The sequence below is a fragment of the Bufo gargarizans genome, chromosome 1 (genome assembly GCF_014858855.1).
Source record: "Bufo gargarizans isolate SCDJY-AF-19 chromosome 1, ASM1485885v1, whole genome shotgun sequence".
NCBI lineage: Eukaryota > Metazoa > Chordata > Amphibia > Anura > Bufonidae > Bufo > Bufo gargarizans.
The window spans coordinates 37,643,301-37,661,977 of record NC_058080.1 but is presented as its reverse complement, the minus strand read 5'-3'; the positions used below and the strand labels follow the sequence as shown (position 1 = coordinate 37,661,977).

The following is an 18,677-nucleotide window of genomic DNA, read 5'->3' as shown; positions in this document are numbered from 1 at the left end:
TAATCAGGAGGACACATGACATTGCTGATCACAACCAGATTTATTTCTTTGAAAAAATAAACATTTTAGGTTTTCACTTTTGTCTGAATTAGATTTTTATACAAAAATGATAAATAGAAGAGACGAGCAGCGTCATCAGAGAGCACAGTCTGAACAGTCCTCATAGAACAGCACTCAGCCGTCCACCCCTAGCAGCAGTGACAGTGAGGTCCTCACCAGTGGACCTCTCTAGCCTCACACACACACACACACACACACACACACACACACTAAGTGCCTGACAGCAGGAGAAACAGTCCATGTCTACTACACAGTATTTATATACAGGTGAGGTCCCGGCTCATGCAGAGCATTGCACCTGGAACAGTCTGCAGAAAGCTTCACCTCAATGTCTACCAGCCACCTCCATCGTCTCAGCTGCAGCACAGTTGGAGCTGTCCAGAGAGAGGTGCTGAACTCCTCCTCATCCCATAGCTCCATGTAGTCAGATCCTGCTGGTAGATAGAGTATACATCACATAGGTAACAGAGGAGGCCATGCAGGGAACAGCTGAGCCACAAGCCACACTAGATCCTCCCAAGAAGTAGTTGAGGGCTAGAGCTGACAACCTGTAGGAGATAACTTGCACCTCCGAGGAGAAAAGTAAACCCAGGCAATTCTGTGGTTCCTCACATGGTGCTGAAGGACAATCCCATGGAGTAAAAGCCAAGTCCCTTGAGTTTCTCCTCAGCCCTGATCTTCTGCTTCAGATGCACCTTCCCATGTCTCTTCTTCTCATCACTCCTGGCAAATCTCCTGCCACACATGTCGCAGGAGAAGGGCTTCTCCCCAGTGTGGGTCCTGATGTGGGTGGTGAGGTGGTCGCTACGGCTAAAGTTCCTCAGACAGATCCTGCACTGGAAGGGTTTGTGGCCAGTGTGGATCCTCAGGTGCCTGTTGAGCTCATCTGACCTGGCAAAGCTCCTGATGCAGCTCTCGACAGGGCAAGCAAAGGCCTTCTCATGGGGTTTTGGACGAAAACATTTTGCTGGAAACTTGTTCCTGCGATATTTCTTTCTGGGTTCTGCCAGGTGGTTCCTGGTATTTGCTGGAATGATGTTGTCAGCTGTTGGGGAGAGACCCAGAAAATCTGTGGAGATGATTGGAGGGGACTGGTGCTGAAGAACTTCCTCTTGGTTCATCAGCCCTGGCACTGAGGTTTGGTGGCCTAGTGGGTACTTGGTATCTGGCAAAAGCTGAGGCTTTAGGTCAATCTGGGTCTCAGTGAAGTCATAAGTGTCAGACTGAGATGAGTGGTAGTTGTCAGACTGAGAGCTGAAGTCCATGTTGTACAAAATAGATTCCTCTCCAGATAGTGACTGGCAGCAGGAGGACATCATGTTCTCCACTTTAGATTCCAAGGGATGAAAGACAGGAGAGGGGTTGTCAGGGGGCAGAAATCCATCTGTAGGGTAGGAAGGCTGGCCAAAGTTCTGAGATGCCTGTGAGTCCCACTGGGCACCAAAAGAGTCCAATGTGGGGGAGATGGGGGACAGGTCCATGTCATGCTTGTTGGGGATTACTTTAGAGTCAAAGAAGCATTGGTTGGAGGAGGAAGTGCCCAGGTTGGGTGAGCTGGGCACCTGGTGAATGTCCTCGGTGCTGCTGAAGGCAGAGTACAGCTGACCAGAGAAGCCCTGCTGCACTGAGATGTTCAGGTTGGGCTGACAGTTTGAGTAAAGGTCCATGTGGTTCTGGAGGGACTCCTGGACTGAGTAGAGGGACCCCTGACAGTTCAGTCGAGGAGGTGCAGCGAAAGGAGACAGACCAAGGATGCCAGACATGATGCTGAAGAAGGCTTCTGGGTCATGGCTATGTTCAGGGGCTGACTCTATGAAGAAGCTCCCGGAGTAGTTGAGAGGGAGAGGTGGTGAGGGCTGGCTGCTCAAGAAGAAGTACTCAGAGGTTTCCTCATTGGAAGGACTCTCAAAGACACCTGAGGAGAAGAAAGAGCTGAGGTGAGTTCAGGGCCTCTGTATTCCATCCTTCACCCATTGTACCCCCGACTATAAAACATTATAGGAATCCATTAACCATTACATCACCAACCTTCAACCACTGCACCTCTATCCATCAACCATTGCACCCAGATCCTTGGACCATTGCACCTCCATCCTTCAACCATTGCACCCCTGTCCTTCAGCTATTACACCCCCATTCATTAACCATTGCACCCCTGTCCTTCAGCTATTACACCCCCATTCATTAACCATTGCACCTCCATCCTTCAACCATTGCACCCCTAATGTTAAACCATTGCACCCTGTCCTTCAGCTATTATACCCCCATTCATTAACCATTGCACCTCCATCCTTCAACCATTGCACCCCTAATGTTAAACCATTGCACCCTGTCCTTCAGCTATTATACCCCCATTCATTAACCATTGCACCTCCATCCTTCAACCATTGCACCCCTAATGTTAAACCATTGCACCCTGTCCTTCAGCTATTACACCCCCACGTCTGGCCACCTATTGCCTCATCTAAGATCACCCATGGAGGCTGCAGCCTCCAAGCCTCGCTGGATCTCAATCCTGCTGGCACAGCCCCCTCCCCAGCCTGGAGCCGGATCCCCCACCCAGAGCTGGCCTCTTACCTCCAGTGCATTGGGGGGCTGCAGCTCCCGGCTGCTCCTTCAGGTGACAGTCCTCGGGGTACTCGGGGTAGTCCTGGCAGGAGGGGTCCATGGCGGGGCAGCTGCTGCTGCTGCTGTGAGGAGCTGCCTCGGTTGTGCCCATGCTCCTGCCTCGCCTCCTCCTTATATATGCAGCAGGGGCAGCCCCTGATCTTCCGCTGCCTGGGATCTCTCCATTTCAGGAGTCTCCAGTGACGCTGCTGTGACGTAAATGCCCATATATGGACACAGGATGTAGGATGGGGACTCCCAAAAAGGAGATCTCTTCTGAGTGTGACGCCTCCTGGAAGCTGCTGCTTCTTGTTGTGATGGTTTTTTTCTTCTTCTTTTAATAAAACCTGTGCAGGAAAGTTGTGAATTCTCAACACTTCAGGAGCAGAGCGGAAAGGAGGCACAGGGGGCTGAAAGGAGGTACAGGGGGCAGGAGGGAGGTACAGGGGGGCTGGGGGAGGTACAGGGGGCTGGGGGGAGGCACAGGGGGCTGAAAGGAGGTACAGGGGGCAGGAGGGAGGTACAGGGGGCAGGAGGGAGGTACAGGGGGCTGAAAGGAGGCACAGGGGGCTGAAAGGAGGTACAGGGGGGCTGGGGGGAGGCACAGGGGGCTGAAAGGAGGTACAGGGGGCAGGAGGGAGGTACAGGGGGCTGGGGAGGTACAGGGGGGCTGGGGGAGGTACAGGGGGCTGGGGGGAGGCACAGGGGGCTGAAAGGAGGTACAGGGGGCAGGAGGGAGGTACAGGGGGGCTGGGGGGAGGTACAGGGGGCTGGGGGGAGGCACAGGGGGCAGGAGGGAGGTACAGGGGGCTGAAAGGAGGTACAGGGGGCAGGAGGGAGGTACAGGGGCAGGAGGGAGGTACAGGGGTCTGGGAGGCGGTACAGGGGGCAGGAGGGAGGTACAGGGGGCTGAAAGGAGGTACAGGGGGCTGGGGGGAAGGTACAGGGGGCTGGGGGCGGTACAGGGGGCAGGAGGGAGGTACAGGGGGCTGGGGGGAGGTACAGGGGTCTGGGGGAGGTACAGGGGGCGGAAAGGAGGTACAGGGGTCTGGGGGAGGTACAGGGGCTGCAGGGAGGTACAGGGGGCTGGGGGAGGTACAGGGGGCTGGGGTAACATTCACGGGTGAAGGACATACAATATAGGGGGCTGGGGATAAGATACAAGAGTCAGGGAAGGATGATGGAGAAGATAAAATGGGAAGGGGAGAGAATCAGGATAATGTGAAGATGCAAGATGATGGGAAGATGATACAGGATGATGGAGAAGATACAGGATGATGGATAAGATATAGGATGATGGAGAAGATACAGGATGATGGAGAAGATACAGGATGATGGATAAGATACAGGATGATGGATAAGATATAGGATGATGGAGAAGATACAGGATGATGGAGAAGATACAGGATGATGGATAGGATACAGGATGATGGAGAAGATACAGGATGATGGAGAAGATACAGGATGATGGATAAGATATAGGATGATGGATAAGATATAGGATGATGGAGAAGATACAGGATGATGGAGAAGATACAGGATGATGGATAGGATACAGGATGATGGAAAAGATACAGGATGATGGAGAAGATACAGGATGATGGAGAAGATACAGGATGATGGATAAGATATAGGATGATGGATAAGATACAGGATGATGGATAAGATGCAGGATGATGGAGAAGATGCAGGATGATGGAGAAGATGCAGGATGATGGATAAGATACAGGATGATGGATAAGATACAGGATGATGGAGAAGATGCAGGATGATGGATAAGATGCAGGATGATGGATAAGATACAGGATGATGGAGAAGATACAGGATGATGGAGAAGATACAGGATGATGCATAAGATATAGGATGATGGAGAAGATACAGGATGATGGAGAAGATATTGGATGATGGAAAAGATACACGAGTCCGGGTAATATAAAAAGGACTAGAGGATATACAAGTGTGTTGGGGGGTGGGGGGGGGTTGCGGTTACAGGGGAATAGAGAGAGAAATACGGGACGACAGGGAGATGGAACAGGGGGATGAAGGGTAGATAGAGGGGCCTAGGAGAAGATAGAGAGGACACAGAGGTGGTGGAGACAGATACCCTCCTGTACAGAAGATTAACCCTTTTTTTGCTATACTGAATGACATTATTTCCCTTTGATGGAAGAGTTGGGCGGGCGCAGTAGCGTCCTATAGAGATGACCATCCATCCGTCTCCATCACTGGGGAGTCTCTGATCATTCGGCTTTTATAATAAACTCTTGGAATTGATGAACTCGGAAACTCCCCTGTTGTTATTGGATATGCTGGGCTTTGTAGTACAACCTCTAAGGGCGAAGGTGCTTTACATATGAGTGACTATAGGGCTACAGCCAATATTATTGATGGGTCACCTCATATAGAAACTGCCTCATCCCTCTGTGGTATATCTAATCCTGCCCAGAATACTGACTCCTGGTGGTCAGGACAGGTACTGCAGCTGATAGCCCTGCTTACTGATGTATTAGAAACCCGCATCAGCCCAGCCAGCTCTGGTGTGAACCCTCATCCTGCACTGACACACTGTGCAGAATCTGAGGAATCCAGCTTCAAACATACTTCATGGTACATGTGCTCCTGACCAACATGGTGCACAAACTGCTATTTACAATAATACACTGCTGCCCCCTAGTGGTGACTGGTACATGGGGAATTCTCAGAATGTTAGCAGCAGTACAGGCAGCACAGCGCCCACAGGTGGTGGAGACTGCTGTCCATGACACCAGGGGCAGCATCATCTACATATAAAGAAGGACGTATATATATGTGTATGTATGTACAGTACAGACCAAAAGTTTGGACACACCTTCTCATTCAAAGAGTTTTCTTTATTTTCATGACTATGAACATTGTAGATTCACACTGAAGGCATCAAAACTATGAATTATCACATGTGGAATTATATACATAACAAAAAAGTGTGAAACAACTGAAAATATGTCATATTCTCGGTTCTTCAAAGTAGCCACCTTTTGCTTTGATTACTGCTTTGCACACTCTTGGCATTCTCTTGATGAGCTTCAAGAGGTAGTCACCTGAAATGGTTTTCACTTCACAGGTGTGCCCTGTCAGGTGTAATAAGTGGGATTTCTTGCCTTATAAATGGGGTTGGGACCATCAGTTGCGTTGTGGAGAAGTCAGGTGGATACACAGCTGATAGTCCTACTGAATAGACTGTTAGAATTTGTATTATGGCAAGAAAAAAGCAGCTAAGTAAAGAGAAACGAGTGGCCATCATTACTTTAAGAAATTAAGGTCATTCAGTCCGAAAAATTGGGGAAACTTTGAAAGTGTCCCCAAGTGCAGTCACAAAAACCATCAAGCGCTACAAAGAAACTGTCTCACATGCGGACCGCCCCAGGAAAGGAAGACCAAGAGTCACCTCTGCTGCGGAGGATAAGTTCATCCGAGTCACCAGCCTCAGAAATCGCAGGTTAACAGCAGCTCAGATTAGAGACCAGGTCAATGCCACACAGAGTTCTAGCAGCAGACACATCTCTAGAACAACTGTTAAGAGGAGACTGTGTGAATCAGGCCTTCATGGTAGAATATCTGCTCGGAAACCACTGCTAAGGACAGGCAACAAGCAGAAGAGACTTGTTTGGGCTAAAGAACACAAGGAATGGACATTAGACCAGTGGAAATCTGTGCTTTGGTCTGATGAGTCCAAATTTGAGATCTTTGGTTCCAACCACCGTGTCTTTGTGCGACGCAGAAAAGGTGAACGGATGGACTCTACATGCCTGGTTCCCACCGTGAAGCATGGAGGAGGAGGTGTGATGGTGTGGGGGTGCTTTGCTGGTGACACTGTTGGGGATTTATTCAGAATTAAAGGCATACTGAACCAGCATGGCTACCACAGCATCTTGCAGCGGCATGCTATTCCATCCGGTTTGCGTTTAGTTGGACCATCATTTATTTTTCAACAGGACAATGACCCCAAACACACCTCCAGGCTGTGTAACGGCTATTTGACCCTGAAGGAGAGTGATGGGGTGCTGCGCCAGATGACCTGGCCTCCACAGTCACCGGACCTGAACCCAATCGAGATGGTTTGGGGTGAGCTGGACCGCAGCGTGAAGGCAAAAGGGCCAACAAGTGCTAAGCATCTCTGGGAACTCCTTCAAGACTGTTGGAAGACCATTTCAGGTGACTACCTCTTGAAGCTCATCAAGAGAATGCCAAGAGTGTGCAAAGCAGTAATCAAGGCAAAAGGTGGTTACTTTGAAGAACCTAGAATATGACATATTTTCTGTTGTTTCACACTTTTTTGTTATGTATATAATTCCACATGTGATAATTCATAGTTTTGATGCCTTCAGTGTGAATCTACAATGTTCATAGTCATGAAAATAAAGAAAACTCTTTGAATGAGAAGGTGCGTCCAAACTTTTGGTCTGTACTGTATGTATGTTCCGCGATCACTCAAAAACACAACCATCAATTTCAACGAAACTTGCTATACACATCTCTTGCTACCTGGAAATAAATCTTGTGGGGTCTCAGCTCTCTAGGACGATTTCCTGAGAAATCCCTAAGAAATTACCTGCATTAGCCAATACAAGCCCCCAACTGCCATACACACGGTCACATGTCCCTTATCAGCCAATAGAAGCTCGCAGGCCCTTAGTCTCCACATACACACAGTTTTACTCCAGGTTTCCATAGCAACCCGGCCATTTTTCTTCACAGCTGTAGGTCAGCTTTGGGCTAGGACTGCACGACACATAGGGCACTGCTACATGTGTACCGCAATATTGATGTCGCACCAATGTCGCATGACAATCTTTATAATGATAGGCTATGGTGTCGCACTGCGACATGCGACATATTGCGACTGCTACGCGACAGTCGCAGGAAAATCCATCATGTCACAGGTCGCAGTGCGACACCATAGACTATCATTATAAAGATTGTTGAGACAAAATGTCGTGTGACACATGTCGTCGTGTAGCCCTAGCATTAAAGGGGCAGTCCGCTGTGGAGGTCACTGTTAAAGGGGCGGGCACTGTGGAGGTCACTGTTAAGGGGGCATGGGCCACTATTAAAGGGGCAACTGCTGTGGAGGTCACTGTTAAAGGGGCGGGGTACTGTGGAGGTCACTGTTAAGGAAGCAGAGTTCTGTGGAGGTCACTGTTAAGGCAGCAGAGTTCTGTGGAGGTCACTGTTAAGGCAGCAGAGTTCTGTGGAGGTCACTGTTAAGGCAGCAGAGTTCTGTGGAGGTCACTGTTAAGGCAGCAGAGTTCTGTGGAGGTCACTGTTAAGGCAGCGGAGTACTGTGGAGGTCACCGTTAAAGGGGCGGGGTACTGTGGAGGTCACTGTTAAAGGGGCAGTCCGCTGTGGAGGTCACTGTTAAGGCAGCGGAGTACTGTGGAGGTCACTGCTAAGGAAGCGGGATACTGTGGAGGTCACTGTTAAGGCAGCGGAGTACTGTGGAGGTCACTGCTAAGGAAGCGGGATACTGTAGAGGTCACTGTTAAGGGGGCAGGGTACTGTGGAGGTCACTGTTAAGGCAGCAGAGTACTGTGGAGGTCACTGTTAAGGCAGCGGAGTACTGTGGAGGTCACTGTTAAGGCAGCGGAGTACTGTGGAGGTCACTGTTAAAGGGGCGGGGTACTGTGGAGGTCACTGTTAAGGCAGCGGCGTACTGTGGAGGTCACTGTGAAGGCAGCGGGGTACTGTGGAGGTCACTGTGAAGGCAGCGGGGTACTGTGGAGGTCACTGTTAAGGCAGCGGAGTACTGTGGAGGTCACTGTTAAGTCAGCAGGGTACTGTGGAGGTCACTGTTAAGGCAGCGGAGTACTGTGGAGGTCACTGTTAAGGCAGCGGAGTACTGTGGAGGTCACTGTTAAGGCAGCGGAGTACTGTGGAGGTCACTGTTAAAGGGGCGGGGTACTGTGGAGGTCACTGTTAAGGCAGCGGAGTACTGTGGAGGTCACTGTTAAGGCAGCGGAGTACTGTGGAGGTCACTGTTAAAGGGGCGGGGTACTGTGGAGGTCACTGTTAAGGCAGCGGAGTACTGTGGAGGTCACTGTTAAGGCAGCGGCGTACTGTGGAGGTCACTGTGAAGGCAGCGGGGTACTGTGGAGGTCACTGTGAAGGCAGCGGGGTACTGTGGAGGTCACTGTTAAGGCAGCGGAGTACTGTGGAGGTCACTGTTATGGGGGATACTGTCGCTATCTTCTAACGACACACAGAGACATGCAATAGATGACATATACCCGCGCGAGGCCGGCTCCTTCTGCCAGTTCTGTATATACAATCCTGCCCAGTGTAACCTATAAAGGACACAGCGCACTGCTGCCTCCTGCTGGTCATCCCTGGTACTGCACATGATTTTTTACTGTTTATCTTGGTAGTTTTTATATTAGGGTTTTTCAAAGACTACAAGTCCTGAAAAGTCCTGCAGCATTTTAATATACTTTGTGTTACAATTCTTTACAGCTTTTACAAGATCTCTTCTTGCTGGCAGGGAATAAGACCATTCACTGTTCACACAGGTGAACGGCTCATCGCAGTAGCTCCTTCTCATCCATATGTGTACATACCATAAAGGCAGATCATGGGCCCTGATTTTTCCCCCTTCCCTTTGTTTCGGGGTAAGGAGAACCTGTGCTTGACGAGGGGGTGCAATCAACGAAGGGGGGGGGGGGTCATTTTGGTCATTGTCATGGAGCCCACTTTCTTCTGTGCCCACCATTGTTCCTATCCTTTGGAAGTAAACATTGAAAGTTTCTATTTACTGACAGCAAGCAGAGATCATGAAAGTCAAGTGATATCAACATTGAAAGTACTACTGGTATATCTGAGACAACTGCCGAACCTATCTGGACGATTCCTTTAAAATCCAACATGCTGACCCTCAATCTCTGGATGTGGGTGGGCGGTGGACCTCTCATACATATCTGGGTCCTCAGAGCCTGAGAAGGTCTATGCGCACAATATTTTACCCTGCTGCTGGGTGGGGGCCCCATAAACCGTCTTCCGGCCCCTAATGTTTAGATTTCTGCATGAAGCAGCATTGTGAATGATATGGATGAGACGGGAATCTATGAACTTGTATGGGCAGATCCGGGAGGCTGGGCGCCCCCTGGTGGGTGACAGCAGAGCCTGCAGTCCAGGTGAATGCAGCAAAGTTCATTTATTAATATCACTACAAAAGAAATTTGAGAAAAAAAACAAGCGAGTATTAGACGGCTAAAGAAAGTGACTTTTAAAAATACCTTTATTATAGTAAAAGGGTATGGGTATATTTATACCATTATATTGTGCAAAGAGACATACAATTACTTGGATTTCTTACAGGGGATTAGCAACCCCCATGAAGACATTCATAGTGACAGGATAGAGAGAAGGATTCAGAGGCAGATAAATCTCACCCTGGTTGCCCTACAGACTGCTTAGCCCAGGGCGACCCCCTGATGGTGGAGGTTCCCTGTCCCCGAACCTAGTCCTATCCAGTCCCTGTTGAACCCTAACAAGGGGAAGATATTTACATAAAGAGTGTCAACGGTTATCCCAGAGAATGGGCGCCGCTGAAGCTCTCCAGATAGAAAAACGAGACCCCGACGCATTTCACCTAGAACTTTCTAGGCTCATGGGGGGGGATCTCATCTCAATACAATCATAGATAAACGAATGTGATACTGAATATGATACTTAGCTCCAAGCGGGATACAAATCCACCAGAAGTAGGACTGTCCTACTGTAGATACCTAGAAGGGATGTATATATGCAGTCAATATGGAGCAGGCATCCTTCAGATAATATCTTTATATCTGTTTAAGTCATGGCAAGATACATCCAAACAAACAGGTGGACGGGTGATAAAGTCCCCAAAACCAAATCTCTTCAGCCATGTTCGGTCTGGCCGCTATTGCACTATTTATTCTAGTTGGTGCGCTAACCCAGGGCTGACGTCCGGACGCCGGAGACTTACTTCCGGCATTCGGGTAACTTCCGGTGACGTGGAACGCCCCGTGAACCGCATATAGTTCAATGTATCAGATGTAAAATTTAGTCTTTCGTTGAGCCCAAGGTGGGACTGGGACTGAAATCGATAGATCCAAGCTGTTTCTTTCTTAAGGATCTTCTTGTACCAGTTGCCCCTCCTTTCAGGAAGGGGGACCACCTCTAACACAGAGAAGCGAGCAGAACCTACATCGCCCATGCGGTACTTATTACAATGGTGAGCTATGGGCGAGTCTTTAAATTTTTTTATATCATTAATATCTTCGCATACCCTTCTTCGAAGTTCTCTTTTAGTTTTGCCTATATAATCCATTGACAGATATATACTGCACCTTTCGTTTTACAGTTCGCAAAGTCCCGGATAGAAAAGGGACGTTGTGTGACGGAACAGATTACGGTCTTTGAGGTGTTAATAAACTTACAGGCTTTGCAGGATCTGCATTTAAAGACGCCCTGGGGCTTTGGGTCTAGCCAGGTACCCTCTCTTTTAGGACCCTCGTAATGGCTGTGAACGAGTCGATCCCGTAAGCTCCTGCCTTTCCGGTAGGTAACTTGGGGATGTTCCTTAATCACCTGTAGTAGATCCAGGTCCATCGTGAGTATTGGCCAGTACGTTCTCAGGATAGATACCACCTCCCTGTTACCAGAGTCAAAGGTGGAAATCAAACGTATCAGACCCTCGTCTGTCTTATCCCTTAGCTTTGGTATCAGAAGGTCCTCCCTCTTCCTGGACTCTGCAAACTGAAAGGACTCCCTCAGGAGGTTCAGTGGGTAACCTCTGTGTCAGTCTATTTTTAAATTTTTGGGATTCCGAATAAAAATTACCCCCCGAGGAACAGTTTCTGCGAACCCGCAGGTACTGTCCCCTTGGGATACCCCTCTTCATGGCAGTAGGATGGTGACTATCCCAGTGAAGGATGCTGTTGGTAGCTGTCGGTTTCCGATGTACCGACGTGCTGAGGGTCCCCTCGGTTTTTCTCACAACCACATCGAGGAATGTAATTTGTTCAGTCTGAGTTTCAATGGTGAAGCTCAGACCAATATCATTTTGGTTAAGGGTGTTGATGAACTTATGAAAGGCAGGTATAGTTCCCTCCCAGATCAGAAAAACATTGTCGATGTAACGAGTCCAAAAGGCAATACGGTCATTCCACCATTGGTGCTGATCTGGGAAGACGTATTTATCCTCCCACCAGCCCAGGAGGAGGTTAGCGTACGTAGGGGCACATGAATTCCCCATCGCCGTCCCCCTGAGCTGGTGGTAGAAAGCGCCATTAAACAGAAAAAATTGTGGGTTAGAATATATTCCAGGAGACGTAAGATGAATTCTTATGTAGGTGAAACTGAGTCCCTCTGGTGTTTAAAAAGTACGTAATTCCTCTATCATGCGGGATAGACGTGTAAAGTGATTCCACGTCTATGCTCGCCAAGATACTATTAGGGTTAATGGTTAGGGTTTCTATTTTACCGAGGAAATCCATCGTATCCCTAGTGAAAGATGGTAACGTCCAGACAATGAAGGGGAGCAGAACCGACAGAGAGAAGACCCAACAGAGAGCAGAACCGACAGAGAGAAGAACCAACAAAGAGCAGAACCGACAGAGAGTAGAACCGACAGAGAGCAGAACTGACAGAGATCAGAACCGACAGAAGAACCGACAGAGAGCAGAACCGACAGAGAGAAGAACCGACAGAGAGAAGAACCGACAGAGAGCAGAACCGACAGAGAGCAGAACCGACAGAGAGCAGAACCGACAGAGAGCAGAACCGACAGAGAGAAGAACCAACAGAGAGAAGAACCGACAGAGAGAAGAACCGACAGAGAGCAGAACCGACAGAGAGAAGAACCGACAGAGAGAAGAACCGACAGAGAGCAGAACCGACAGAGAGAAGAACCAACAGAGAGAAGAACCGACAGAGAGAAGAACCGACAGAGAGAAGAATCGTCAGAGATTAGAACCGTCAGAGATTAGAACCGTCAGAGATTAGAACCGTCAGAGAGCAGAACCGACAGAGAGCAGGACCGTCAGAGATTAGAACCGTGAGAGATTAGAACAGACAGAGATTAGAACCGACAGAGATTAGAACCGACAGAGAGAAGAACTGACCAAGAGCGGAATTTATTGGGAGCAGAACCAACTTGGAGCAGAACTGATAATGAGTACAACCAAGTGGGAGCAGAACCATCCATGAGCAGAGTTATCTGAGAGCAAAACCAACCAAGAGGCAACAAAGCATGAGAAGAACTGACCAGAGCACAACCAAAAGAGAGTAGAACCTACTATGGGCAGACCTGACAATGAGTACAACCAACCAAGAGCAGAACCATCCATGTGCAGACCCATCTGCGAGCAAAACCAAGGAGTGAAACAATTATGAGCAGAACCCTCTGTGAGTAGAACTGACCATAAGCAGAACCAAAAGAGAGCAGAACCAACCAAGAGCAACACCAACTGAGTATAGGCAAAAATGACCAAGATCAGAACTGACCACAAGTAGAATCATCTGTATACAAAACTGACTGTGAGCAGAACTGAGCATCAACAGAACCAAGTATGAGAAGAATCGACCATGAGAAGGACCGTTTGTGAGCAGAAAGGACCATGAAAAGAACCGACTATGAGAAAAACTGGTCTGGAGGGTGCCAATCCTAAGATCAGGTGGGGGTACCATGCTATGGTCTTATGAGAGTGTTGGTGTTAAGATTTGCAAAGGGTGCCATGCTACGGTCTGGTGAGGGTGCTGATGCTAGGGTCTGGTGAGGGTGCCATGCTTGGGTTGAGGGTGCCATCCTAGGGTTTGATGAGAGTGTTGGTGCTAAGATTCTGGTGGAGGATCTGGTGAAGGATCTAGACTCAGGTGAAGCTACCACTGCCTGGTTTTGGTGAAGGTGCCACTGCTAGGTTCTGGAAGGACTTGAGGATGGCGATGGTAGAGGAGAGTAGTAGGATGGTGACAGGAGTTGACTGGGAACTTAAAATGGCCCTGGAAAAAACCTAAAAGTGGCGCCATGTTGTAGGCAGATCCAAATTGACAGTGTAAGCCAGCAATCCTGTAGTGCAGAACAAAATACTGCCCCAGAAGAACCAAATACCACAGGGCAGCCCAAAATACTTAATGCTGAGAGCATCAGATCTTTATTACCTGGCTGGCAGCCAAGAGGAGGGCTTGGGTGGCCCCCTGGGTATTTGCCTCCCAGCAAATTTCCCTGTAGGGTCCATGGGTGGTGAGGAAGGGCATCAACAACAAGTCGACAGTTACTATCTATCTACTTGCAATCCTGCAAATCAGTGCCTGACCAGATGTCTATCATATTCCCCTCATAAATCCTTTATCATGACTTGAGATGTATGTGCCCCCCCAATTACTGTGCAGCAGGGGCCCGGGCATTGTCCTGTTGCTGCCAGGATCATACAGGAGCTTTATCTCCATATATAGCTCTGGATCTGGAGGAATCCCCCATGTGCTGATGATGAGAGTTTCCTGCCGCCCCTGCACCCGGCTCAGGAGCGGTGTTCCCCATCTCATGTCTCTCCTGCAGATGGTGGAGGCGGAGGGGAGACGCCACAGCTTGGCACTGTCACTGCCCTGCCTGCGACAGATACAGGAGATGTGGGCACCAGCTCAATATAGATACAGGTAGAAAAATGGAGATACAAGGTACATGCCGGGTACATACAGGGAGATACATGGAGATACAGAATAGATAAGTACACATACAGCAGAGATACAATATACAGTATACATACAGCAGAGATACAATCTATAGTATATATACAGTATAGATACAATGTACAGTATACATACAGCAGAGATACAATATACAGTACACATACAGCAGAGATATAATATATAGTATATATACAGTATAGATACAATGTACAGTATACATACAGCAGAGATACAATATACAGTATACATACAGCAGAGATACAATCTATAGTATATATACAGTATAGATACAATGTACAGTATGCATACAGTATATATACAATATGTAGTATACATATAGCGTAGACACAATATAGTGTATTCATACAGCTTATATACAATATACAGTATACATACAGCGTAGATACAATGTACAGTACTCATACAGTGTAGATACAATATACAGTACTCATACAGTATAGATACAATATGTAGTATACATACAGCGTAGATACAATATACAGTATACATATAGCATAGATACAATATACAGTATGTGATGGACTGAACAGTTACTACCCCCTTCCTTCGGACTATGGACCCAGAACTATGGAGACCCCCTCAGACCTCTTGGGGTTACAAGAAACTGTTAACCCTGATTTATGTGTGGAGTTATAAGCCACATCTTTCCTATTGCCCATTAAAGGGGCAGGGTGTGAATCCCGCAACACAAAAAGGGTTAACTCTGCTCTGAGACTCCTAATGAATGTGTTAGTTTATTTGTCCCTTTGTTCTATTGTGTTAGTGATGGGATTAGGATAGATGACTCTAGAAGTAGCCGACTCCGGTGTAGATGAGTAGATCACACTATGATACACTCAGGAGATAATCCCATCACATGTGTCTCCTCTCTGCCTATTCTTTCATTAAGACACTGTGGAGGGGATGTTTGCACGCTGTTCATGTTTGATTGAGTTATCTTGCTAGGCTTCTTGAACTGTATATATACTGAGTTGGTCTTTAATACACAGAGTTCTTGATTTGTTTCACCCTCAACATAGAGCCTCATCTCATGTGTGGGGGGAACAGCTATATGTACTCTGGGGATTGGTATCGGTATTATACTCCCTTGGGATTACAACACGGTTCTACCCACTGGAAGCTGGATCCTGGTCTTGGGCCCAGGGTGGGTGGAGGACAGCGAGACCCCAGCCAAGCTGTAACGCTGGAAGTGGGGACTACAATGCTGATGGTGTCCGGTGGAGTGCTTGTAAGTACAAACCGGATTCCAAAAAAGTTGGGACACTAAACAAATTGTGAATAAAAGCTGAATGCAGTGATGTGGAGACGGCAAATGTCAATATGTTATTTGTAATAGAACGTAGATGACGGATCAAACGTTTAATCCGAGTAAATGTCTCATTTTAAAGGAAAAATACGTTGATTCAAATTTTCACGGTGTCAACAAATCCCCAAAAAGTTGGGACAAGTAGCAATAAGAGGCAGGAAAAAGTAAATTTGAGCATAACGAAGACCTGGAAGACCAATTAACAATAATTAGGTCAATTGGCAACATGATTGGGTATAAAAGAGCTTCTCAGAGCGGCCGTGTCTCTCAGAAGCCAAGATGGGTAGAGGATCACCAATTCCCACAATGTTGCGCAGAAAGATAGTGGAGCAATATCAGAAAGGTGTTACCCAGCGAAAAACTGCAAAGACTTTGCATCTATCATCATCAACTGTGCATAACATCATCCGAAGATTCCGAGAATCTGGAACAATCTCTGTGCGTAAGGGTCAAGGCCGTAAAACCATACTGGATGCCCATGATCTCCGGGCCCTTACACGACACTGCACCACAAACAGGAATGCTACTGTAAAGGAAATCACAGGATGGGCTCAGGAATACTTCCAGAAACCATTGTCAGTGAACACAACCCACCGTGCCATCCGCCGCTGCCAGCTGAAACTCTACAGTGCAAAGAAGAAGCCATTTCTAAGCAAGATCCACAAGCTCAGGCGTTTTCACTGGGCCAGGGGTCATTTAAAATGGAGTGTGGCAAAATGGAAGACTGTTCTGTGGTCAGACGAGTCACGATTCGAAGTTCTTTTTGGAAATCTGGGACGCCATTGTAACGGACCGTTTCAGCAGACAAGGGGTTAAAATCCGTTTAGGCGATATGCCCCTTTCTGAGAGACAGGCACAGCTACTGCAGAACACCAACCTCCTGAACTGGATAGAAAATAGCACTCCAAACTGGAACCTCGTGAATAGCTGCCGGCAGACGAACAGGAAAAGCGTACAGTCAGCTTACACTCCTGGCAATCAGTCTCTAACAGCATATAGGGAATCCCCTCAATAACGAGACAAGGCTCCGTCTTGAGGGTCAGCAGTGGTCTGACTGTACTTCTCTACAGCCTCTTTTATTCATAAGAAACATACATAGTACTGCCCCCAGGGTTTTGAAATCCAACCAATCAATACCTTACAACACACACAATGCAAGTACAGCAACCAATCGTTCCCGCCCCCTAGAGGACCAGAAGGGAGACTGCAACACAGAACAGATACAACATATCCCCACAATGCATCATGGTTTCCTCCTCTCTGTCCCAGAGACAACCGAAGGCAATCCAATTATCTCTCAGGACAAAGGGAGATCACCAATACACATGTGGAGACAACAGGACAGACATCATTATTTAAACACACAATGGGACAATGGGACAATAGAACCACACCCAGCATATTCCTCCCAAGCTGGCAAGTTACACTTATTATAAATTGTTACAACTTTGTGAGGTTACATTGTCCATACATATAACTTACATCAATTTAAACAGTATAACTTGGGGGGACAAACCTATCCAAAATTCACTTGAATAGGTTCAGGGGTTCAAAAGTTAGCATGGGCCATAATCCTGAGGCAAGAGGCTTTTAAACAGCCCCCCTCCAAAACACCGTGGCGAGGTTGGTTTCGCCACACATCTCCCCCCCCCCCCCCAGGGAAGACTAGCCAGATACCTGACCTCACGCCGGTCGGTACCTGAGTTAGTCTGGCAGCCCACCCACAACCCAATACTGGACCTGTTGAATTTTGGGGCCTGGCTCTGTTCTGTAGGTCCCCAGCTGTTGAGTGTGCATCTGCTACTCCTTGCTTTGTGGTTCTCCAGCTTGGAGCTGAAGGTACTTGGTGGGCAGAGGCCGACTGTGCTCTGCCCAGATGCCAGCTCTTCCGCTGGGGTGAGGGGGGTACAAGCCAGTCCTGTAACAAGGGGGTCGGTGGAGCAGAGGCTAGCGGCTCTCTGCCCTGATGCCAGCTCTTCCGCTGGGAAGGGATCAGTGGGTATTGCAGGCTCATCCCCTGCCCCCAGAACTCGGTTGGGAAGTAGCTGGGAAGGGGAGGGCTCGCTTACCTCCTCCTCCTGGTATCCCTGCGGAGATGGCTGGAGATCTGGTTGTTGGAGGGGGAAACCGACTGTCTCCTCTTTGGCTAAACAGCCCTGTTGCTGGGGGACAGGACCGACTGTGCCTACCCCCTGTGCTGTGAGTGCAGAGACCACGGTCCCATCTGCACAGTTGTGGGGCTTACTGTCTCCCCCTGGTGCGTTAAGCTGCCGCTGGGGAATGGAGACTAGGCTCCCAGTTCCCAACAAATCCTGCTGCTGCTGGGGGACAGGACCGACTGTCTCTGCCTCCTGTAACTCCGCCTGCCGCTGGGGAATGGAGACTCGGCTCCCAATTCCCTGTACATCACACGGCCGCTGGGGAATGGAGACTAGGCTCCCAATTCCCCAAAAATCATGCTACTGCTGGGGGGCAGGAACAACTACCTCTGCCCCCTGTAACTCAGCCTGCCGCTGGGGAGGGAGGCCGCTGCTCTCCCCTCCCTGCACTTCACACTGCCGCTGGGGAATGGAGACTGGGCTCCCTCTGTCCCGCAACTGTAACTTCCGATGGAGGTCCACCCAACGTGGCAGCTGACCGTCACCTTCTGCCCGGTATAGTAGGGTCTTGAACACTAGACTCCTCACGAACTTCACGTATTTCTCAGCTGGATTGGGTCCGAAGAAGTTCAGCCGCAACCACATCATACGGTCAAATTCCTCAACAGAGTATCTGTACTCCACTGCTGGTTCCATCCTGGTGCTTTTAGGGTCGCTGTACTGAGACATGCGTTGCCCTTAAATTGTAGAATCCACAGAAATGGTGTCTCCTGTAGTTGTCCTTCTGGCTGTAGGAACGATCCCGCTGCTTGCCACCAATGTAACGGACCGTTTCAGCAGACAAGGGGTTAAAATCCGTTTAGGCGATATGCCCCTTTCCGAGAGACAGGCACAGCTA

The 18,677-nt window shown here is 48.6% G+C and overlaps 1 protein-coding gene across 1 annotated transcript; it reads right to left on the bottom strand.

The window, feature by feature from the left end:
• Window positions 1–257: 257 nt before the first annotated feature.
• Window positions 258–2,728, bottom strand: EGR4 (early growth response 4). The gene is made up of 2 exons (XM_044275491.1): window positions 2,638–2,728; window positions 258–1,975 (listed from the first exon to the last, which is right to left on the bottom strand). Exons 1-2 carry the CDS (start codon window positions 2,726–2,728, stop codon window positions 669–671), a joined length of 1,398 nt encoding a protein of 465 aa, XP_044131426.1. The 3' UTR covers window positions 258–668.
• Between the last annotated feature and the right edge of the window lie 15,949 nt (window positions 2,729–18,677).